The 25,401-nt window shown below is 43.3% G+C and overlaps 1 protein-coding gene across 2 annotated transcripts in view; it reads right to left on the bottom strand.

The window, feature by feature from the left end:
- Window positions 1-25,401, bottom strand: part of SCLT1 (sodium channel and clathrin linker 1) — a 165,434-nt gene that overhangs the window by 16,793 nt on the left and 123,240 nt on the right. The window contains exon 20 of one of the 2 annotated variants that reach the window (XM_083173905.1): window positions 8,336-8,453. The exons of the other annotated variant lie outside the window; for it this stretch is intronic. Within the exon in view, the coding sequence (XP_083030031.1) occupies window positions 8,402-8,453 (52 nt within the window). The 3' untranslated portion in view covers window positions 8,336-8,401. Of the gene's footprint in view, window positions 1-8,335; window positions 8,454-25,401 lie in introns of those variants that run through there. 2 annotated transcript variants of the gene reach the window in all.

Raw genomic sequence — 25,401 nt, 5'->3', positions numbered from 1 at the left:
CCGGAGGGAAGGTAGCAGTAACGGGAGAATGGAGGCCGGAAGCCGCGGGTGGATGGAGGCAGGCGGGAGGTCGGATGGACTCGAGGCGGGCGGGCGGATGGAGGCGGGCAGGTAAATGGATGCAGGGCATCGGACGGCTGGATGCAGGGCAGCGGTTGGCTGGATGGAGGGTAGCGGGCGGGCGAATGGAGGGCGGCGGGCTACTGTGTTTTGCGCTATGCAGTGACAGCTGACCGCCCCTCAGGTTCCTGCGCCCTAGGCAGCTGCCTAAAGCTGCCTAGTGGAAGCACCGGCCCTGGGTTTAATATGTTTTAAGATTTTTAATAAATAATTTGCATTTTTTAAACCTATTGGCACCCAACTTTTATTTATTGTCCATCTCATATCGGTGCCTCTAAACTGACTACTGTACAACTGTTATTACAGTTTATAAAATGAATACTTTGCCTTGGAATACATCTTCTCTTGTGTTTGGACTTCAGTGATCACCTATACCAGTGATGGAGAGGCTTGGCACTAAACATCCCTGCATGCCCTGCAGCAGATTTGCTAAGTGGCCATGCTAAAACTATTACAGGACATGTGATGTGTAGTTCAACAACAGCTGGAGTGCTGAGGTTCTCCATCACTGATCTATACTAATGTGCACCAGGCTTACTTTTAAGGATAAATGTACTAAAGTTTCTAAAAATGAAAAGAGGTGATGATGTCCATAGAAACCAATCAGATTAAGTCTGTCATTTTTCTATTAAATTCTAGAAAATGATAGACAGAATATGATTAGTTGTTATGGGTAACATCACCTCTTTTCACTTTTAGAAGCTTAGTAAATGTGCCCCTTAGATTGTGGAGGGGGGGGGGGGGGGGCAATGCTATATGTAGATTTCTACCTACTGATTGTAGGTACAATGCCACAGAGAAGTACTGAGCAAGAACGGCAATTTTGACTTGGTTGGGTATCACTAGAACAGGGTTTTTTTTTGTTACTGATTAATACAAAGGGCAAGAGACCACCTTGGTGCGTGAGGGCTAAATACATGATTATACTGTATTATGGCATACTTCCCAACTTTCAGTTACCGTTAAGAGGGACATATGCGCACAGGCCTGCCTGAAAGGGGGCGTGGTCTAAAATTTGCATCATCCCATGAGGCCATGTCCCCATTTTGATGCTGGGGGCATGGCCCAGAGGCTCTGTGAGCTTCTAGCTATGCCCCCAGCCCAGGGGTGCAAGTATGGCGGTACGGGGTACCAGTAAAACATATTGTGCCGGTACCCCGTACCGCCATAACAAATACCCCCGAATTACTTACTGCGCATACGTGCATATGTTAGTGGCGGGGGGCGTGGCCACTTACATATGCATGCTATGCGCGCCCGGCCATCATAATAGGAAGGAACTAAGGAGAGGGAGGGAGGGTATCACTGGAACTCAGTCCATACCTTTTACCGACGGTGCCCAGAGCCTGGTAGAGAAACTCGTGAGATGATGGTGACATCATCATCTCACAAGACCAGGAAGCTCTGCAGCAGCAGGCATGCGGAAGCAGCAAAAAGATTCTGGATTGCAGTGCGCACTAGCAGCGTCCGTTCCCCAGCTCACCCGGCTCCTCCTGTGATTCTGCAGTGCTGCTATCGAGGAGGTGCATGTGTCCATTGGCAGTGCTCTGCAACACTAGGATCCAGCACCTGCTGATCCCTGTCAGCGCTGACACTGCGGACAGTGAGTACAAATATATGATTCCCTGCTTTAGAAAGTGAGACACTGCTCTCCCCACTATCTTGTCCCTGCCCCCTCTGTACCATCACTCTTGCCTCCTTCCTGACCTCATTGATGTCCCCTCATCCTGATCTTGTCCTATCACTGCTGTCCTTCTTGTCATGTCTCTGTCCTCTTTGGGCACCTCTGCCCTATCCTCACTGTCATGTCCCTGTCCGCTCTATCCTGTTGCTGCCATTCCTCTCTCCTGTCTCTATCTTCTCTGTCCCTATCTGGCACTGTGGGGGCATATGGCTGGCACTGGGGGCATATCCAGCACTGTGTGGGAATATATGGCCTGTGTGGGCATATCTGGCACTGTGGGGGCATACCTGCCAATGGGGGCATATCTGGCACTGTGGGGGCATATATGTGTGGCACTGTGGGGGCATATATGTGTGGCACTGTGGGGGCATATATGTGTGGCACTGTGGGGGCATATATGTGTGGCACTGTGGGGGCATATATGTGTGGCACTGTGGGGGCATATATGTGCACAAGCCCAAACAGAAATGTTTTGTCATGTAGCCACCCCCCTAGTGTCATATGACCACGCCCCTAACCACATCCTAACCACACCTTCGGTGCGAGGCACAGTACCACTAGGACATTTTTTCTACTTGCATCTCTGCCCCAGCCCCCCTGGCTGCAGGAATAGACGCTGTGCGTCTATTTAGCACTGCTCAGTGAGTGACAGGGGGGGGGGGGGGAGACTCCAAACTGCCCCCCACCCCCACTGCAGGACACTGGCAGCACCAGGCGGGAAGGGGGAAAGTCCCCAAACGAAAGCGGGACAGTTGGGAGGTATGTATTACGGGGTGGTGACATCTGACAGCACCACTTACATAGTAACAGCCACTATTTGTTTTTCATCATGATGCAACTAAATACAGACCAAAACATGCCATCTACATAGAGCTTTTCCACACAGCTGGTGGCTCATTAGTGAAGGCTAGGGTAATGGGCTCAGCATGATCAGCAGCACCATGACAAATGCACAAAAAAAATAAAATAAAAATAAAGGTTAAATTGATGATGTATGCAACCTTCAAAGCCCTTTACAAACATAATACTGTGGGTTATATCTAGTAATATATACAGATAGAGCCATCCTCATCCAGCCCTTTAACAGGATTAAGTGAGCCAGAGCTGTCGGACTTAATACTATGCTAATCCCTTACTGCAGTGTTTTTCAACCACTGTGCCTTGGCACACTAGTGTGCCTTGAGCTGTTCTCAAGTGTGCCCCCAGATCTAGAGATGCCCAAACCAGTTTACAGCCACCACCAGGTCAACTGTTATTTACTGGTCTCTTCTTTTCATGTAAAGGGCCAATGTACTGTATTTTATTTTTGTTACCTGTGGGGACCAGGGGCTGGCTGGCAACTTTTAGCCTGGGGGCAAGTCCAGAGCACTGGCCCATAAGTAACAGTGCATCATTAAAATGGAGGTTTTTCGTTAAAAATATAACGCCACCACAGGCTTCTCCTTCTGTATAAAAACAGGACACCACAGGCTGCTCCCCCTGTTTAATAACAGGACACCACAGACTGCTGCCCTGTATAATATCAGGACACCGCAGGCTGCTACCTGCACAAGGATCAGGGGAAGCCAGGCACTGGCACACACAAACTCACAGTAGCCGGCGGAGGGCTTTTGCACACACCACTACACCCCCCCGCCATGCTTACAGCTGGCTGCGGATGCTTCCAGATGCTCTTACTGTCATAGCTGATCAGCTCCGCCTCCTTAAACAGATGAGTAGCTGAAGGAGGCAGAGCTGCTAACCTATGGCAGCGAGAGTGGCCGCAGCTGCCACATGGACAGTATCCTGCAGCCAGCCTAATTTATGATGCAGGGGGACTAGTGACACTACCCCCTGGCCTAGCACATTGTCATGTGGCTCCAGGTTAACTGAGATTTTGCGCAAGTGCAGAAGCTCCGATTGTGGCAGCCGAGGTTTTGTGTGCATCAGCCTGGCTTGGTAGGAGAATGTCCACTGAGAGGGGTGTGGGACACGGCACACTGAAAACTTGCCTGACTTCCCGTCGTCGCAATTCGCCCCTGCCACAGGGCTGCTCACCTGCATAAAAAAAAAAAGAAGAGGACACCGCTGGCTGCTCTCCTGCATAAATAAAGAACTGGACACCACAGGCTGCTCGTTCTGCATAAATAAAGAACTGGACACCACAGGCTGGTCTCCTCCATAAATAAAGCACAGGACACCACAGGCTGGTCTCCTCCATAAATAAAGCACAGGACACCACAGGCTGATCTCCTCCATAAATAAAGAACAGGACACCACAGGCTGGTCTCCTCCATAAATAAAGAACAGGACACCACAGGCTGCTCCCTTGCGTAAAAAATAGGACACCACAGGCTGCTCACTTCCATTAAAAACAGGACACCACAGGCTGCTCCCCCTGTATATTAATCATGCCAATTGAAATGACATCACAGGATGCTCCCCTGTATAATAATCATGCCAATTGCCATGACATCACAGGCTGCTCCCCCTGTATAATAGAAGTAATGCCATGACACCACAGGCTGCTCCACCAGTATAAAAATAATGCCATGACACCACAGGCTGCTCCCCCTGTATAATAATTTATTATACAGGGGGAGCAGCCTGTGGTGTCATGGCATTATTATTATACAGGGGGAGCAGCCTGTGGTGTCATGGCATTATTATTATACAGGGGGAGCAGCCTGTGGTGTCATGGCATTACATTTATTATACAGGGAGAGTGGCCTGTAGTGTCATGGCATTATTATTAATAATGCCGTGAGTTTGATCCTCACCTGCTGCTGCGGCGGCTCCAAGTTTCTCTACACTGTTTGCTGCTTGATGTTTCCAAGTCCCCGACTCCCCGTCCACTCCTCCACCTGCCTGCTGCTCCAGACGCATGGGCGGGCGGCATCATCGTCATGACGTCCACACCCAGCATCTGTCACCCACGGCGCATCAAAGGGAACAGGCCGCCGTGCCCTCCTCCACGTAGCACTGGAGGCCGGAGGCCATGTTCCTGTAGCCGCAGCCATGTTTCCAAAGCCTACAGGAACATGGCCGCCGACAGTGTGGAGGAGAAGGTGAGGCGGCCGCGGCCCGCAGCATTTCGGATAGAGCGGCCTGAGGGCACATGGCCCCCTGCCCAGCCTGCCCCTGGTGGGGACCAGTGTGATTGTTTTTTTTCCTGTGGGGGCCAATGTGTTTTGCCCTGTGGGGATCTCATGGTGTGCCTTGGCAATTTTAAAATCTTAATTAGTGTGCCGCAAGGTAAAAAGGTTGAAAATCACTGCTCTACTGTATTGTTCTATGTATTGTATTGCAGCTGAGAACTCAACTGAATTTTTTTTTGGTGTATGTCAACTTCGGTCAGCATGGACACTGTCTAAGTGTACTGTGTCCCCTCACATGACTCACTACGCTCCCTTCACTTCTACTACTCACTGCTTCCTCCCTGAATGACATAGTGGATAGTAGGGTATACCGCCTGTCAGCACATGTCAGCTCATAATTTTGTAAAAAAAAAGGGTACTTGTGTACTTTCACGGCTCCCACGATGTGTATCGTACAGGGAAAAATCGCATGAGAATAGAAAGTGTTGCGAGGGGACGCGGATACCTGTGAAGCCCGCGAGGGGACGCGGATACCTGTGAAGCCCGCGAGGGGACACGGATACCTGTGAAGGTATCCGCGTCCGCTCGCCACACTTTCTATTCTCAACTCCACGCCGACGTGGATAGTGGGGGTATGAAAAGGTCGTAGGACGCGTACCGCTGCGCTCGCCACGCTTCGGGTTGGCGTTGATAGTGGGGGTGGTACAGTGTGAAAAATGACATTTGGGGTGCATTTTACATGAGGTCAACTCATGTCCATAATTTCTGTGAAAAATGACATCGCATCGCATCAGATCTCATGCGATCGCATGCGATTTTATAAAAAATGCATAAAAACACTGGAAAATCGCATGCCATGGCATGCGATGGGAGCCGTGAAAGTACACAAGTACCAAAAAAAGTCATGTCAACCTTTTTAATGTTGACCTTTTCCATGTCGACCTTTTGACCCTGTCGACCTTATGACTGTCGACCTAGAGTCAATCTATCATGAGTCCGGATACCGAAACAAGGTCCTTTCCTGATCAGGAAAAAAACTGCTCTGTGTTTGCAATGTTCTGCAAATGTGAATCACTGCAACTTCTGCAGAACCTGTCTAAAGCCCCATACACATTACACAAGATAGTAAAAGATATCGCTCAGAAGTGCCCTTCTGAGCGATATCTTTTACTTTCTTAACTAGTGTCGAAATCGTTAATGATGTGTGAGACTGTGCATCTTTAGACCCCCTTCCTAGTCTGTACAGAAGAGTGAGCCCCCCCCCCGCCATCGATCACCCCTTCGGCAAGTGTGTATGCAAATAGAGAGCGGTCTCCTCCCTGCTTTCCTCTAATGCAGGCAGAGATAACGACACCAAGAGGTTGTGTTTTGTTTTTCTCTCATCTATGTAAACTATGCAAGAGAAAAGCCTATTTTCAGTTTACAAAATGTTCCCCTAATTACCTACCAAGTGGAGACATTTATTTTTTAAAGTGACTTTTACATTCTTCCCCAGGGATTATTTTGCAAACAGCAATCACCATTGTAGAAGCAGTAAAATGCTAGGTTGTACCAGTGTCATTTGCTGAGCAATGGGCACTGCCATAACCAGGGCTGCACTACTGGCTGCAAGCAGGAATTGGTTTCAACATTTTGCTGCGTCATGGTCAGAACAGCTTCGGCTATTAGTAGGAATAATCATTAGTCATTCATTCATGTAACACGTGATATATAAGGGACGGTTTAAGCAAACCTGACACCTAATTGCATGGAGTCATTAGGGAAATAGAGACGATCCAAACATTATCTTCAGTTTGAGAAGCAGCCAAAAATTATTGGTTCTGGGATAGTGTGTCAACAATGTCTAGGTCAATAGTCACTAGCTACACCACTAATTTATTCATATATATATATATATATATATATATATATATATATATATATATATATATATATATATATATATATATATATATATATATATATATATATATATATATATATATATACAGGGTACTTGTGTTTCACGGCGCCCGATATATCGGATGCGATATCGGCTGATATATCGGCTGATATATCGATGCGATCCAAAGCAATTTTTTACCTGTTCATAACCCCACTATCCACTACGCATGGAGTTGATCTTATATAGTGTGGTGAGCGCAGCGAGCCACCGAGCCCGGAACGTGGCGAGCCCCGCGAGGGGACGCAGATTACTGTGCTCGCCAAACTATATAAAATCAACTCCATGCGTAGTGGATAGTGGAGTTATGAACAGGTAAAAAAAAAATCACTTTGTATCGCATCGATATAAATCGGCCGATATCGCATCCGATATATCGGCCAATATCACATCCGATATATCAGGCGTCGTGAAACTACAAAAGTACCATAAACAGTGTCTTATATAGCGCACACATATTACGCAGCTCTTTACAGAGAATATTTGAACATTCACATCAGTCCCTGCCCTAGTGGAGTATACAATCTATATTCCCTTCCACATCTACATGCACACAGACATTCTAGGGTTCATGTTGTGCCCTTGCCATGCTATTGGCGTGGTGTCTCACTGCGATCGGCACACTATTATAAGCTAACTTGACTCTATGCCCACTTTTTTTAAAGTGGCAAACATTTACACTGCAAAACTAGTTTGATTTTGCTGTGTAAATGATTGCCGCTTTAAAAAAACTGGAGATTTCTTCCCAAATCTCTCACTTTCTGAATCTCTCATCCTATTAAATCTCACCCAATGTGTTTACCTTTGTAGACTGGGTCACAGGGAATAGAGAAGCCACAAATCTACTTTTGGCAGTATATATATATATATATATATATATATATATATATATATATATATATACTGTATATAAATATATATAAAGGGGATGCTTCCTCTGGTGATAGATATGTAATGAGGCATATTTTATCACTGGTAGTCAATGGTTATTCCGAATGTACCAGTAATACAATGGTTTGGGTGGAGTGAGTACTGGGCTGGCATCCGTTGCTTCTTAGCTATTTCAATGGGTCTGTTGCCAATATTTTTGAGTTTTTGTTCCACTGCTATTTTGTTCTATGTTTGACCATTTTGTTGCATGATTTATGGTGCACCTCTGCCTACAGGCTTTATTCCTTCTCTTTCTCTTGTCCTCCTTTTTTGTTTTTGTAGCTGTATTCGTATTTTGGGAAAACTCATTAATAACTGTGTTTGTAATGAGCTGACCAAATCGGAATATGATTTCACTGTGATATTAGCCCACAAGGCATGTTATTATCACCAGGAACAATCCCATTGAAGCCGTAAAGGTGTCCGAGCCTATGCTAATTGTGGATTTTGTTTCACCTGCCTGAGGCAAGCAAAATAAAATCCCGACTGTCGACTATTCGACCTCGTGATTGCGAAAAGACACAGGTTTCGCTGTTTATTTTATTGGAGAAATCCGAAAAATTTATTTGCACTGATGCATTTTCACAGCTAATTGGATACCCTCACAAGTCTTTTCACGTGTTTTTTTTTCTCCTGAACCCTTTTCAGCTAGTTGATCTTCATATCTTGCTTTGTTTCCTCTTGCCTTTTTTTTTCTAATCTGGAACACAAATGTGGTCATAGAAACTGACAGATGTATTAGGGAAGTGGAAGAGGTAAAGCACACAAATAATTATTTGCACAGACTGAGGAATTTGTACAGTTTAACGAATGATGTCTACGTTTGATTCATTTAGGTTTGTGTGGATTTTTGCTGTACAATGTACAAATGAACTTTTGAAAGGAAACAGGCTTGCAATCAGGAATGTTGCGCAATTCTCGCTCAGCTTATTTTTCACGTTCTTTGAAAACAATATGAGCAGCTTTGCCGTTTGCAATGTCTTTTTTCTTTTAGGCGTTCTTCTAGTGTGGCCCATTACAGTAATCAACCTTTAAGGAGCCTGAAAATCTGAAAATGTACCAACTTTGCAAAACAGGTAACTTCAATATAGGTTAGCCCCTGGAAGTCTGATAAATTGCATTCAGACACAAGTGCTAATATAACAGCACTTTACTGGCTGTGTGTTCTTTAGGTTGATTTTGCCTTAAAATTTTGGATTATACTGATTAAGGAGTTTTGAATAGCGAGACAGTTAACATAGACAAAGGTATTGAGAAATAAAATGTGCTCTCTTTCATAGCTTGGCAAATAGGTTTAGGATGTGCCAGCTGTAGCTGGTGCATTATTCATGATGTGCAGATAACAAATTAACAGAGCTTATGCCAGATGTGTTTTGTTCTACTGAAAAAACAGCAATATGCTTTAGTTACTCTTCATGATTATGGATTCCTGTGTTGTGCCAGTACCTGCAGCTGTCTTACTCATCCAGCAGAAAAGTCTTTAATGGTATTCTTTTGTCGAGATACAAGGACAGACGCCAAGCAAAAATCACACATACAAGCAGCGAATATAAAGAGTCATATTTTTTTTGAAAAAATGACGTACATAAACGCTGAAAACAAAACATTATGAAACTGCTTATACTGTATCGCTACGACATTGGGAACCAGCGCATTTCCTCAGATTTTCTAGAGCATGAGACAATACAGTGCTTCCAATGTAAACAATGCTAACAGAATAAATAACACAAGAACATGTTCTTTTCCAGTGGCATTGGTAATAAAACAAGTAATTGTACCAGGCTCGGCTATGTGATACTTGGTATTGGTGGGTGATCGGAAGGAGGAGGAGGAGGAGACACAGAATTCAAGACACATTTTCTAACGTTCTCTTATCTGCCAATCACATGTGCATTTCTTCCACAGAACACAAGTTTGGTTTCTCATTGTAATACTAATTTACAATATATGGCTTTCTATTTTTCATTTTCAGCCATTCGTAAGGTGCGTACACACGGATAGATTTGCTAAAAGATCTGGGCATTCCCGACTGACTGAAATGACCTATCGCTCAAATCGTTCAGTGTGTATGAACGATATATCGTACGATGCGCGTACCCGACAGTCGCTGGTAGACGTCTGTGATCTTTCCTGCAGAAAGATCAGCGACCAATCGTTAGTGATGTGTACCAATCATTTCATGTGTATGAACGATTTGGTAAGGCTAATTGGCTGGCTCCCTCTCCCTCCACCATCATTAAAGATCAATTGTTCATGAATAATAGTTTGCTCAATTGTTCATCATTTGACACCAGATAGTTTGTGTAGGAGATTCAGAAGAAATCGTTAACGTGATTGAATCGTTGGCCAAATCTATCCGTGTGTACCCACCTTTACAGTTTAATCTCCTAATTGTCACACAAACACAATGCCTAAAGGGGCCTACACACGTGGAGATTTGTTGAGCGTTCTAAATAACGATCGATCGCACATAACACTCAGAAAGATCGCTCAGCACACAGCAATGTGTCAGTGATGTGTGCTGAGCAATCTGTCAGGGCCAGTGTTCTCCAGTGAGACCACTGGCCCTCACCAATTAATATCCAGCATGCTGGATATTAATCGCGGTGCAATAGCGATAGCTTTGGCCCCTACACACGGAGCTTTTTGTAAGTGATCTAGTAAGATCGCTTACAAAATGCCCTGAAATCGGCCCGTGTGTAGGCCCTATAAGTCATGAGTCCAAATGAGGCCAAGCCAATCATTACAGATATGGAATATGCTATACTTGGAGTTCGAGACGCAATTTCTAGGCCATTATGTAAACGGCTGGTAAGAGGTGTCATAAGCGAGACAATGACAGTTGTGTGATCGTAAATGACTGCTCATCCCTCACGAAACACAATGCAAAAGCCATTTACAGCACTTATTAAAGAACATGAAATGAGGTGTATATTATTCTCTAGTTACATTTTATCACCATATATTAACAACTCTGCATTCCTCAATGCAATATGCAATGCTTTGACTCCACATAATGACTGGTTACCTGAGCTTATATAAATCGAAAACATAAAAAATATTGGCTGGACATGGATCTAAAGCGAACCAGCGAGAACTCTTGAAGGATCAGGTAGAAGAACACCCATGTAATCATCAGCTTGTTCTAGAAAGAAGTGCCTCAATTTGCAAAATGCCAAAAAGCAGATGACACAGAAGCACCCAATGACAATAGATTGCTCTGTCTGCCTCAATGTATTGCAGATACCAGTTCTATTAGGCTGCTAACTCCTCAGAGTGAGTGCATCTCCCATACCAATTTAAAAATCTGGGCTACGTTCCAGCTCACTCTCTGAAAGATTTACAGATCTTCTGTCAGCACACAAACAGCATAAAAAAATAAAAATAAAATTCAGACACGCATTCAAATACTATTTCCAGCACAAAACAAAAATACAAATGCCGCATAGGGCTATGTTACACTTCTAAATAACCATAAGCATTAAAAACATAAACAGCTGTTTAAAAAAAAGAAATAGTTGCTGGTCACTATTTGGGAAACCCATTTTAAAGCGGTATAAATAACATGGCAACATTAAATTCTGCTGAGCAAGTTTTTAATTAGCATACCTTGAAAAAGCACTTGGATGAGCTTCAAGTCTCAGCAAAAATGTCAGCTAAAGGGCACGGAGAGTGAAAGAAATGTGTATGCAATGCATTTTTGTAAATACAGATGAGGTGTGTGTGTGTGCGCGAGTGTGCCGTGCTATTCATTATTTGCTGCACTTTGGTTTGTGGGCAAAATAGTTTTTTTTCCCTGGCAGGATAAAATTAGAATGCGCTAGATCATGCTGACATATTCTGGAGTGTAACAGTTTACACTTGGCTAAAACGGAGCTCAGGTTAAAGTTGCTGACTTCGTAAAATACTATTTATTAATAGGGGAAATGTGAAGCTCATAATACGCACATTGCTTATTGGATTTTAACAGCCTGCTGTTTCTCTGGCTTTCCCATTACCCCAATAAACATAAAGTAACATGTCCAAGTAGTTCTTCATTTAAAGAGGTCACGTCACATACGTGTTAGAGGCTTCACCCAATGCACTGGCAGAGAGTTAGCCCTGAATTACTACAGTATGAAGAGGATAGAATGTAAAATTACAATAAAAAAAAAAAAAAAAAAAAGATGAAACGAAAATATAAAAACACAGGAAAGCATAGAACTGCTTTTATTTGCCAAGCAGTTAGTTATCGGTGAGAATTATATTATTGGTGAAGTGGACAGTTTTCCATCGTACTCCACAGAGTTGAGTTGGAAAATGAGTGTTGTTGGACTACTGTAATTACTGGGAATGTCTGTAGCTAAATATTGCAGCTGGATATTGCAGATGGAATTTTCCCCTACTGACAAACATCTATTTGGAGATAAATCTCTAGGTGGAACAAAGTTGGACACATTCATGGCAACAAATTGACCTTCTCAAAGGTTTAGAGATCATGATTATTTATGAAAACTGCTGCACAAGAAGAATGTACTGGAAGCGACGGCAACTAGATCGTTCTAAACGGGATACGGTCGGTTGTGGACCTAATGATGGTCGACAGTCATTCGGTCGACATACTGCAAGGTCGACAGGTGTCTAGGTCGACATAAGACAAGGTCAACACTAGGTCGACAAAATCTTTAGGTCAACATGGGTTAGGTCGACAGTCAAAGGGTGGACATAGGGTTTTTCAGTTTTTTGAGCCGACAGCTGGTATTTCATGCTCTGCCAGAGCGTGGTTGGAGAATAAAATAGTGTGCAGCAAGGCACTGAGCCCGAAGCATGGTGAGGACTGTCGACCTAACCCATGTTGACCTAACGCATGTGTCGACCTACACACCTGTCGACCTTGTGCCATGTCGACCTAGACCCCTGTCGACCCCCAACTGAGAAGGATTAATCACCATAGAAGGATTTTTACACTGAGCACAAGTCCTTGCAGGCTCAGAGTAACCAGAGGCTTACTTGGCAGGGCGATGAAAAAAAGGTATATCTGGCCTAGAGCTGACATCAAATGAGATTTCACCCTCCCCTACAATGCTCAGGCACGCCTACTGTTTTCCCGGAAACTCCCAACATTTTTTCTGGCACGCTTTTGTTTGTCTTAGCACTCCTACTAAACAACAACTACTTCCTGTCATCTTGCGTACGGCCAGCGATCACAAAAAGTAGCAGGCTTTCTTCAGAGGATGGCGTCACGTCTGTGTATTGCAACCAGTACGGATGCGCAGTGTATCAATAATCTGACGCTGCGCAAATTTGCAGATGTGTGATCAGATCAGAATCGGGACCATCATGTACAGTATAACACAGTTTTTCTAAATAATTAATGGATTATGGGGCTAACTACTTCTGCAGCATTGTAAATATCAGACATGTGATTTGATCTGACATGGTGCTACTAACCCTAAAGAATGAAATTTGCTAGGGCATTCTCTGACATTTTCATGCAGGCACAATAACACCTAAATACCCAAGTGCAAATAGTTCTCATATTGTGTTGTTACGTCAGAGCACAGACTTGGGGAGAGGCACATTATGGTCATCTGAGGTGGAGGTGCTATTCTGTAGATGCACAATTCCACCAGGGATCCAATCACTAATCAATTATGGAGGATGTGTTATTAGCATTTTGGTACTTGTGTAATATCACGGAGCCCGGCTACACTATGTTTCCAGCGTAGGTTAAGCTACGTTGTCAGTGTAGCCCAACGTAGCGTAGTCAACGTAGCATAGTCAGCGTCGGCCCCTGCCAGCTCTCCCAGGGGGCAGCTTGTGCTGCCTGTGTCCCCGGGAGTCCTCCTACCCCCACACAGCCTCTGGTGCAGGCAGGGAAGCTTCCATCTCCCTGCCTGCCACTGTTCCCTGCCTCCCTGCGGCATGCGAGTTTATACCGTTTCATGTACTTTAGTACTGTGAAAGGATCGGCGTGCGAATTCATATCAAGTTTTGTGTACTTATTCCCAATAAGCAGAAGGGTTTACAGGAAATTATACCTGGTGTATTTAAGTGTTTTTAAGTACTTAACCCCTTCCTGACAGAGCCAGTTTTTGCGTTCCTGACAGAGCCCTTTTTTTCAAATCTGACATGTCTCACTTAAGTGGGGATAACTTTTTTTTGCTTTTACTTATCCCAGTGATTTTGAGATTGTTTTTTCGTGACACATTGTACTTCAAATTAGTGGTAAATTTGGGTCGATACAGTCTGTGTTTTTTTGTGAAAAATACCAAAATGTCGTAAAAAAATGGAAAATTTAGCAATTTGCAAAATGTTAAATTTTCTGCTTGTGAGACAAATAATCATACCACTCAAAATAGTTAATAACTAACATAGACCATATGTCTACTTTATGTTTCCATCATTATTTCAACTTCCTTTTAATTTTTTTGGACACTAGGAGGCTTACAATATGAATAGCAAATTCTCAAATTTTCAAGAAAATTTCAAACACTGATTTTTTTAGGGACCAGTTCAGTTCTGATGTGACTTTGAGGGACTTGTATGTGAGACACCCCCATAAATGATACCATTTCAAAAACTGCACCCCTCACAGTATTCAAAACAGCATTTTGGAAGTTTGTTAACCCTTTAGGTGTTTCACAGGAATTAAAACAAAGTGTAGGTGAAATTTCAAAATTTCATTTTTTTTGCAGATTTGCAATTTTAATACATTTTTCTAAGGAAAAATACTAGATTTTACTAGAGAAATGTGACTAAAAATTGATTCCCCCAATTCTTTTGTTTTCATAAATATCCTATATGTGGCCCTAGTGTGCACGTTGACCAAACCACAGGCTTCATAATAGAAGGAGCACCTACTTGATTTTGGAGCCTCCTTTTTATGAGATTATTTTTTAGGCACCATGTAGGTTTCTAGGCACCATAAGATGCTAAAAGTTAGGAACCCCCCCACAAGTGACCCCATTTTGCAAACTACACCCCTCAGGGAATTCATCTAGGGGTATAGTGTACATTTCAAACCCCCAGGGGTTTCACCAATTTTGATACAAGTGGGCAGTGAAAATGAAAAATTACATTTTTTTACACAAAAATGCAGTTCTGGCTCAAAATTTTTCATTTTCAGAAGGTATGAAGGAGAAAAAGCACCCCAAAATATGTGCCCCAATTTCTCCCGAGTACGGCAATGCCTCACATGTGACCAAAAAATACCAGTTGGGTGCATGGCAGGACTCAGAAGGGAAGGAGTGATTTTTGGATTTTGCAGCTCAGATTCTGGTGGAATTTTGGTGGGTGCTATGTCGCATTAGCAAGACCCCCCAAGCACCAATACAGTGGAACCCCCCCACAAGTGACCCCATTTTGCAAACTACACCCCTCAGGGAATTCATCTAGGGGTATAGTGTACATTTCAAACCCCCAGGGGTTTCACCAATTTTGATACAACTGGGCAGTGAAAATGAAAAATTACATTTTTTTACACAAAAATGCAGTTCTGGCTCAAAATTTTTCATTTTCAGAAGGTATGAAGGAGAAAAAGCACCCCAAAATCTGTGCCCCAATTTCTCCCGAGTACGGCAATGCCTCACATGTGACCAAAAAATACCAGTTGGGTGCATGGCAGGACTCAGAAGGGAAGGAGTGATTTTTGGATTTTGCAGCACAGATTTTGGTGGAATGAATGGTGGGTGCTATGTTGCACCAATACAGTGGAACCCCCCCACAAGTCACCCCATTTTGCAAAGTACACCCCTCAGGGAATTCATCTAGGGGTATAGTGTACATTTCAAACCCCCAGGGGTTTCACCAATTTTGATACAAGTGGGCAGTGAAAATGAAAAATTACATTTTTTTACACAAAAATGCAGTTCTGGCTCAAAATTTTTCATTTTCAGAAGGTATGAAGGAGAAAAAGCACCCCAAAATATGTGCCCCAATTTCTCCCGAGTACGGCAATGCCTCACATGTGACCAAAAAATACCAGTTGGGTGCATGGCAGGACTCAGAAGGGAAGGAGTGATTTTTGGATTTTGCAGCTCAGATTCTGGTGGAATTTTGGTGGGTGCTATGTCGCATTAGCAAGACCCCCCAAGCACCAATACAGTGGAACCCCCCCACAAGTGACCCCATTTTGCAAACTACACCCCTCAGGGAATTCATCTAGGGGTATAGTGTACATTTCAAACCCCCAGGGGTTTCACCAATTTTGATACAAGTGGGCAGTAAAAATGAAAAATTACATTTTTTTACACAAAAATGCAGTTCTGGCTCAAAATTTTTCATTTTCAGAAGGTATGAAGGAGAAAAAGCACCCCAAAATCTGTGCCCCAATTTCTCCCGAGTACGGCAATGCCTCACATGTGACCAAAAAATACCAGTTGGGTGCATGGCAGGACTCAGAAGGGAAGGAGTGATTTTTGGATTTTGCAGCTCAGATTCTGGTGGAATTTTGGTGGGTGCTATGTCGCATTAGCAAGACCCCCCAAGCACCAATACAGTGGAACCCCCCCACAAGTGACCCCATTTTGCAAACTACACCCCTCAGGGAATTCATCTAGGGGTATAGTGTACATTTCAAACCCCCAGGGGTTTCACCAATTTTGATACAAGTGGGCAGTGAAAATGAAAAATTACATTTTTTTAAACAAAAATGCAGTTCTGGCTCAAAATTTTTCATTTTCAGAAGGTATGAAGGAGAAAAAGCACCCCAAAATCTGTGCCCCAATTTCTCCCGAGTACGGCAATGCCTCACATGTGACCAAAAAATACCAGTTGGGTGCATGGCAGGACTCAGAAGGGAAGGAGTGATTTTTGGATTTTGCAGCACAGATTTTGGTGGAATGAATGGTGGGTGCTATGTTGCACCAATACAGTGGAACCCCCCCACAAGTCACCCCATTTTGCAAACTACACCCCTCAGGGAATTGATCTAGGGGTATAGTGTACATTTCAAACCCCCAGGGGTTTCACCAATTTTGATACAAGTGGGCAGTGAAAATGAAAAATTACATTTTTTTACACAAAAATGCAGTTCTGGCTCAAAATTTTTCATTTTCAGAAGGTATGAAGGAGAAAAAGCACCCCAAAATATGTGCCCCAATTTCTCCCGAGTACGGCAATGCCTCACATGTGACCAAAAAATACCAGTTGGGTGCATGGCAGGACTCAGAAGGGAAGGAGTGATTTTTGGATTTTGCAGCTCAGATTCTGGTGGAATTTTGGTGGGTGCTATGTCGCATTAGCAAGACCCCCCAAGCACCAATACAGTGGAACCCCCCCACAAGTGACCCCATTTTGCAAACTACACCCCTCAGGGAATTCATCTAGGGGTATAGTGTACATTTCAAACCCCCAGGGGTTTCACCAATTTTGATACAAGTGGGCAGTGAAAATGAAAAATTACATTTTTTTACACAAAAATGCAGTTCTGGCTCAAAATTTTTCATTTTCAGAAGGTATGAAGGAGAAAAAGCACCCCAAAATCTGTGCCCCAATTTCTCCCGAGTACGGCAATGCCTCACATGTGACCAAAAAATACCAGTTGGGTGCATGGCAGGACTCAGAAGGGAAGGAGTGATTTTTGGATTTTGCAGCTCAGATTCTGGTGGAATTTTGGTGGGTGCTATGTCGCATTAGCAAGACCTCCCAAGCACCAATACAGTGGAACCCCCCCACAAGTGACCCCATTTTGCAAACTACACCCCTCAGGGAATTCATCTAGGGGTATAGTGTACATTTCAAACCCCCAGGGGTTTCACCAATTTTGATACAAGTGGGCAGTGAAAATGAAAAATTACATTTTTTTACACAAAAATGCAGTTCTGGCTCAAAATTTTTCATTTTCAGAAGGTATGAAGGAGAAAAAGCACCCCAAAATCTGTGCCCCAATTTCTCCCGAGTACGGCAATGCCTCACATGTGACCAAAAAATACCAGTTGGGTGCATGGCAGGACTCAGAAGGGAAGGAGTGATTTTTGGATTTTGCAGCACAGATTTTGGTGGAATGAATGGTGGGTGCTATGTTGCACCAATACAGTGGAACCCCCCCACAAGTGACCCCATTTTGCAAACTACACCCCTCAGGGAATTCATCTAGGGGTATAGTGTACATTTCAAACCCCCAGGGGTTTCACCAATTTTGATACAACTGGGCAGTGAAAATGAAAAATTACATATTTTTTTACACAAAAATGCAGTTCTGGCTCAAAATTTTTCATTTTCATAAGGTATGAAGGAGAAAAAGCACCCCAAAATCTGTGCCCCAATTTCTCCCGAGTATGGCAATGCCTCATATGTGACCAAAAAATACCAGTTGGGTGCATGGCAGGACTCAGAAGGGAAGGAGTGATTTTTGGATTTTGCAGCTCAGATTCTGGTGGAATGTTGGTGGGTGCTATGTGGCATTAGCAAGACCCCCGAAGCACGGTGAAATGATGAACCTAATAATCCATAGATGTGTGGTATATTTTAAAACACTCCTTTATACATAGGCCGGGTTTGTCGGGGCAAGTTTCACAGTGGAAAATAGTTTCCTTTCTTATTCCCTTTTTATAGCAAACTTTGCACCTTTTTTGTGTCCTACCCTTTCTTGCAGTGGAGGGGATTTCGTTCGGAAAATGCTGCCCTGGTACAATACGGGGGCCAGTACTAGAAGTACTGGGGCCCTCTGCCTGCTGGTTCCCAAATACTAGGCCCTTTATGACTTCCTCTTGAAAGTGCATAAATGTCCCCCTCTGGCCGGTAGAACGGAATAGCACGTAAGCGTTATACAGTGCCATCTGGATGATATACACGGCCAGCTTCTTGTACCAGATTTTTGTTTTCCGCAGGGCACTGTACGGCTTCAGTACCTGATCTGAAAGATCCACTCCGCCCATGTACCTATTGTAATCCAGGATACAATTAGGTTTTGAGGTGTGGGTACTGGTACCTCGTACAGGGACGGAGGTGGTACTGTCTCCGTGAATTGTTGTCAGTATAAGGACATCCCTCTTGTCCTTATATTTGACCAACAACATATTTTCGGTGCATATTCCCCTGCTTTCACCCCTTCTCATTACTTGGGCAATGTGCGTTTTTGGGAGGCCTCTTTGGTTCTTGCGCACAGTACCGCAAGCTGCTGTACCTCTTGAACCAAGGGCCTTAAACAGGGGGATGCTAGTGTAAAAGTTATCCACATAGAGGTGATAACCTTTATCCAGGAAGGGGTGCACTAAATCCCAGACAATTTTTCCACTAACACCTACGAAGGAGGGGGGGCATTCTGGCGGTTCAATTCTTGAATCCTTCCCTTCATATACCCTAAACCTGTGGGTGTACCCTGAGGTGCTTTCACACAGGTTATACATTTTTATGCCATACCTTGCCCTCTTACTGGGAAGGTACTGGCGGAATTTAACCCTTCCTTTAAAATGTATAAGGGACTCGTCTATGCAAATGAATTTATCTGGGATGTACATCTCTTCAAATTTGGCACTGAAATGATCAATGACCGGCCTGACTTTGAATAGCCGGTCAAAGGTCGGATCATCTCTGGGTGGGCACTGTGCATTATCGTTGTAATGCAAAAATTTAAGGATCGTCTCAAATCGAGCCCGGGGCATGGCCATACGGTAAAATGGGGTGCTGTACAGAACATCTGTACTCCAATATTGCCTAATTTCTGGCTTTTTTACTATGCCCATATGAAACACCAGACCCCAAAACGTCATCATCTCTACTGCATCTACAGGGGTCCACCTAGCAAATGATGACGTGGGGTTTTGAGCAATAAACTGCTGGGCATATAAATTAGTTTGGTCCACTATTAAATTTATAAAATCATCAGAGAAAAATAATTTGAAAAAGTCAATTTCTCTGAGACCTGTGGAATCAAATTGGATTCCTGGCATGGCCAAAAACTCAGGAACCTGGGGCTCAAAATTGTCTGGTGGTGGGGTCCATACGAGATCAATTATTGGGGGGGGGGTCTCAGCTGCTCTACGGGGGCGTCTTTGAGGGGGTCCCTCATCACCAGAGGAGCTTAAGGCGAATCCTTCAAATTCCCCGCTTGCATCACTGGCTGTGTCAGAGTCAGAAGCAAGCATGGCATATGCCTCCTCCACTGAATACATTCTTCTGGATGACTGGGATGACATTTGGCATGACATTTGGGATGCCATTTTTATTTTTGTGTTACTGGTAGTGAAATGTTTCAACACGTGTATAGTGTAGGGGGGGGGTACAAACTTTATTTCAACCAGGGGGGTATGTAGTGTGTAGTGTGTATGTAGTGCAGAAAAAAAAAAATACTTTATACAAAAAAAAAAAAATGAAGGGGTTAAAAAAAAAAAAAAATTAAAGGGGTTAAAAAAAAAAAAATTGAAGGGGTTAAAAAAAAAAAAAAAAAAAGGTCCTGCGCCAAAAATTGAGCACAGATGTTGGTCAGTAACGTCCGTCACTGAACAGCGCTCAAAGGCAACAGGAATTTGATCAAAAAAAAAAAAAAATAGATCAACCCTGTGCCGAAAAAGATGATCAGTGATGTACGTCACTGATCAGCGCACAGCGGCCACAGGACACCCCCAAAATCACAGTGTGTGTAAAAAAAAAATTAAAAAAAGACCCCACAGCACACACAAAAAAAAAAAAAGGTGATCAGTGATGCGACACTGATTACCAGTGAGGGGCAGCAGGTGCACAACCTTTGGTGCAACTGGCAGGTATATATAAAAAAAAAAAACCTCTGCACCCTAAAAAGTTGCTGATCACCTCAGATATAGTGATCAGTACAAAAGGCGGGGGCAGCAGACACAAAATTTAGCACTCTCTATCACTCTCTGTCACTATCTCTCTCTATCTCTCTCTATCTCTCTCTATCTCTCACTATCTCTCACTATCTCTCACTATCTCTCACTATCTATCACTATCTATCACTATCTATCACTATCTATCACTCTATGACACTGCAGCAGCAGCACTGACAGTTATATATATGAAAAATAACCCCTGCACCCCCAAAAAGTTGCTGGGGGTGCACAAAAGGGGGGCAGCAGACACAAAATATAGCAGTCTCTATCACTCTCTGTCACTATCTCTCTCTATCTCTCTATCTCTCACTATCTATCACTCTATGACACTGCAGCAGCAGCACTGACAGGTATATATATATATATATATATATATATAAAATACCCTGCGCCCCCAAAAAGTTGCTGATCAGTTAATTTATACTGATCAGCACAAAAGGGGGGGCAGCAGTCAGTTATATAAAAAATATATAGCACGATCTGTCACTATCTCTCTATCTCTCTCTATCTCTCTCTCTCTATTTCTCTATCTATAACTCTATTACACTGCAGCAGCACAAAATATAGCACTCTGTCACTAGGCCTCTCTATCTCTCTCTCTCTATCTCTCTCTCTCTCTAACTCGATGACACTGCAGCAGCACAACACAGCACAACACAGCACAGGATGTCACAAGATGAAGCAAGATCCCAAGCAGTGATCAGGTAAGTATTGAGCAAGGTTCTGGTCAGTAAATGGCGACAGCTGGGCACGGTGACCGCACTGCACGCTATTCCAGACCGGAATGGCGTCTGCAGTGTAGTCCCCGTTAGTTTAAACCCCCCTCCATGGCTGTGATTGGTCCGTCGGTCCGACGGACCAATCACGGCCTTTGGGGGCGGGCGGGGTGAGGTGGGGTGACACCAGTGTCACCCTTACACCCCGCGGTGATTGGTGCTGTACTTTACAGCACCAATCACCTCCGATCCCGTGTCACCGGCGAACGTTATTCGCCGGTGACACAGAAAACGCTGTAATTGGCTGTTCACACTGAACAGCCAATCACAGCGATCGCCGACGGGGGGGCTGCATCGCAGCCCCCCCTGGGCATGCAGGGACATGTCTGCTGTCAGGGACAGCAGACATCGTCCCTCTGTCACTGCGTCTCTAGACGCAGTGACAGTTAGAAGTCATGACGTATATATACGTCATGTGTCGGGAAGTATTCCCGGCCATGACGTATATATACGTCAAATGTCGGGAAGGGGTTAATACTGAGAAAGGATACCGCTTTTCACTTATTGTCCATCGGTTTGGGATTGAAGAGGATGTGGAATACATGTGAAGTAATCCACGTCCGCTCGCCACGCTTCGGGCTCAGTGGCTCGCTGCGCTCACCACACTTTATAAAATCAACTCCACGCTGACGTGGATAGTGGGGGTATGAACAAGTTGGGAGGACGCGTAACGCGTGCGCTCGCCACGCTTTGGCTGGCATGGATAGTGGGGGTATTTCACACCAGCCATATAGAAACATAGAATTTGACGGCAGATAAGAACCACTTGGCCCATCTAGTCTGCCCCTTTTTTGAAACATGTTACCTCAAACCATATTTGATCCTTATTTTTTTGTAAGGATATCGCAAAAAGAAAAAGAAGAAGAATGTCCTGTTAATGTGGGTGCACCTATTCGTATTAAAATATAACTTTTAATAATTATTAGTTGTAAGGATATCAATATGCTTATCCCAAGCATGTTTAAATACATCTGAGACAGTAATGACGACATGCTGAAACAAAAACCACTGACTCCTCCTCTGTCTGCATCAGGTTAACATTGTGACAGGTTCTGCAGCCATTACGCAGTCGCTTCACCATCACCTCTGACTGACTACGCTGGCCTCGGGAACAGTACACCGAATCTGACTGGCACGCTGACTATGCTGGCCGCAGGAACACTACACAGAATCTATAACAATGGAAAAGAAAAAAGGTGAATCAGTTTGACTGGGATGCACTCCTGTTCCACAGTAATAAAATATTATTTTACCTATAAAAGGTGTATACTTTATTTATTCACGTCTTTGATTTTTTTTAGAAGTTTTCTTTGTTTAAACTTTATTAAGAACTAGTAGGTCATCATTCTGTAATGGTGCTGGATAATACAGTTTGTCAATGATATGAGACCTTAAGGTAAGTAGCGAAAATATTAAAACAAGATATAGATTTAGAGAGAAAAAGAAATTTTAAAGATTAAAAATAACTCTGTGAATATTGTAGCTTAAATATACTTGTCTAATTACTGCTTAAAATCCACAGTGTGATAGTGGATTAATGCAGTGCCTGTATAGGGTGTTTGATTAACACGGTGATATTCTCACTGTCTGTTGTCTAATCAAAGCAATGTATTGCCCTCTGCGTATAAATTCCTCAAATGGGGTTGATTCTGCCCACGATCGTTCTATCTGAACCTCTGCATATGGTGCGGATGTATAATCCGTACGGATAGTTTTGTCCTAAACTTTTACTAGTGCTCACACTCGTCAGTTGGTATTTGTATCTGGTACTACACAATGACTTAGGTGATAGCCTTGAAAAAGCTACCTAGCGAAATGCGCATTGGCAGCCCTCCTCTGTGAAATTGTAGCAATTTAGCCTGTTAAATTATGTAATGTCTGTTTGTCTCATGTAAAAATACCTCTGTTTAGTTAGCTCAACAGCTCCTGTGCGATTAGCGCTGAGGCGCAGCAGCACACGCCGGCCAAGGGGATTACATCCCTGGCAACAGGCGTTAATAGGAGAGTGAGCGTCCTTGCCCACACTAGCACATAGCCAGAATTATTACTTGTGTACAGCAGCGCACAGTGTCATGTTCTGACAGCGCTAGCAGCGCGTGTACACTTAGTGATCACTGTCAACAGTAAAGGAGACCCTGGCATAGAATTCAGTGTCTATGATCTGACACAAGTTTTATTCACACATATATGTTATACTAACCCTCAATAGCGCATTGGTTATCTATAACATAGAAGCGCAACACTAGTGGTGATACAATCTCAGGATTGCACAGTGTGTAGGACAATCAGTGTTTGCACATGTATTGCGACAGTTACCAGTAACTGTGCCCGTTAGAGAACCGTTTTGTTGTGCACATATAATCCATTTAAGCCTGTCAAATACGTCACTGGCATTGGCTTTCACTCTTGCACATGTGATACCAGAACCCGTTAATAACGCATCAGTAAGCGTATAAGTTATTAAAATATTTAAGCCCAGTGCGAGTGTTGATTAAATCTGAGGATTGCACAGTGTGTATGACTATCAGTGATTGAAGATCCAGCTTGGCAGTTAACAGTGACTCTGATAGATTGAGAAATCTATTCATGTGCACACATGATTCATTAAACTGTGTGCAGTACACTAATGGCATTTGCTTTCATTGATGTATATGTGATACAATAACTGTTTAACAGCGCATTACAAAACGTCAGCTATTTTAGCACAAAAACACGATGCCAGTGTAGATCCAACCTTAGGATTGCATAGTGTGTATGATATTCAGCTACCACACATTTGTATTGGCAGCCTACCAGTGATCCTGCCCAATAAAGAAATGCATGTATGTGAACACGTGATTCATTAAACTGTGCACAAACATACCATAAATACTGTTTGTATCTATGTATACGTGCCACATGAACTGTATGTAGTGCACCATAAAGCACATTAGCTATTTAAGCTCAGAAGTACAGGATCACTACAGATCCAATCGGAAGATCGCACAGTGTGTACGACCCACGTATATGTGCCACATGAATTGTATGTAGAGCACCTTATAGGATCAGTATAGATCCAATTGTAAGATCGCACAGTGTGCACGGCAATAATTTAGTGCACACCCTCTGACAATTACCAGTGACTCTGCCTGACAGATTTGTGTATCTATGTGCACAGGTCACTCATTAAAGTGGGCACGGCACATCATCTAGCGTATGGGTGATTATAAGCTGACACATGGGCGGTTTTTATCTCATTGTGTAGTACCAGATACAAATACCAACTGACGAGTGTGAGCACTAGTAAAAGTTTAGGACAAAACTATCCGTACGGATTATACATCCGCACCATATGCAGAGGTTCAGATAGAACGATCGTGGGCAGAATCAACCCCATTTGAGGAATTTATACGCAGAGGGCAATACATTGCTTTGATTAGACAACAGACAGTGAGAATATCACCGTGTTAATCAAACACCCTATACAGGCACTGCATTAATCCACTATCACACTGTGGATTTTAAGCAGTAATTAGACAAGTATATTTAAGCTACAATATTCACAGATTTATTTTTAATCTTTAAAATTTCTTTTTCTCTCTAAATCTATATCTTGTTTTAATATTTTCGCTACTTACCTTAAGGTCTCATATCATTGACAAACTGTATTATCCAGCACCATTACAGAATGATGACCTACTAGTTCTTAATAAAGTTTAAACAAAGAAAACTTCTAAAAAAAAATCAAAGACGTGAATAAATAAAGTATACACCTTTTATAGGTAAAATAATATTTTATTACTGTGGAACAGGAGTGCATCCCAGTCAAACTGATTCACCTTTTTTCTTTTCCATTGTTATTGCTCATTTTTGAATCAGGGGATTAGCACCCTAACTTGCCAGGAAAGATATTTATAAAAATTTCCAGCTAACATAAGAACAATTATTCCACGATATCATACATTGCTTCAAAAGCACCTTATGGTGCGGGTCTCTCCACTTCTTCTCTTCACTACACAGAATCTGACAGATACGCTAACTATGCTGGGCGCGCGAACACTACGCTGATTCTGACAGTGCCGCTACACTAACTACGTAACGGGCGCCGTGTATTACACAAGTA

The sequence above is a fragment of the Crinia signifera genome, chromosome 1 (assembly GCF_055691185.1).
Source record: "Crinia signifera chromosome 1, ASM5569118v1, whole genome shotgun sequence".
In the NCBI taxonomy this organism is placed as follows: domain Eukaryota; kingdom Metazoa; phylum Chordata; class Amphibia; order Anura; family Myobatrachidae; genus Crinia; species Crinia signifera.
The sequence above is the reverse complement of the archived record's forward strand: the minus strand, read 5'-3'. Positions and strand labels throughout refer to the sequence as shown.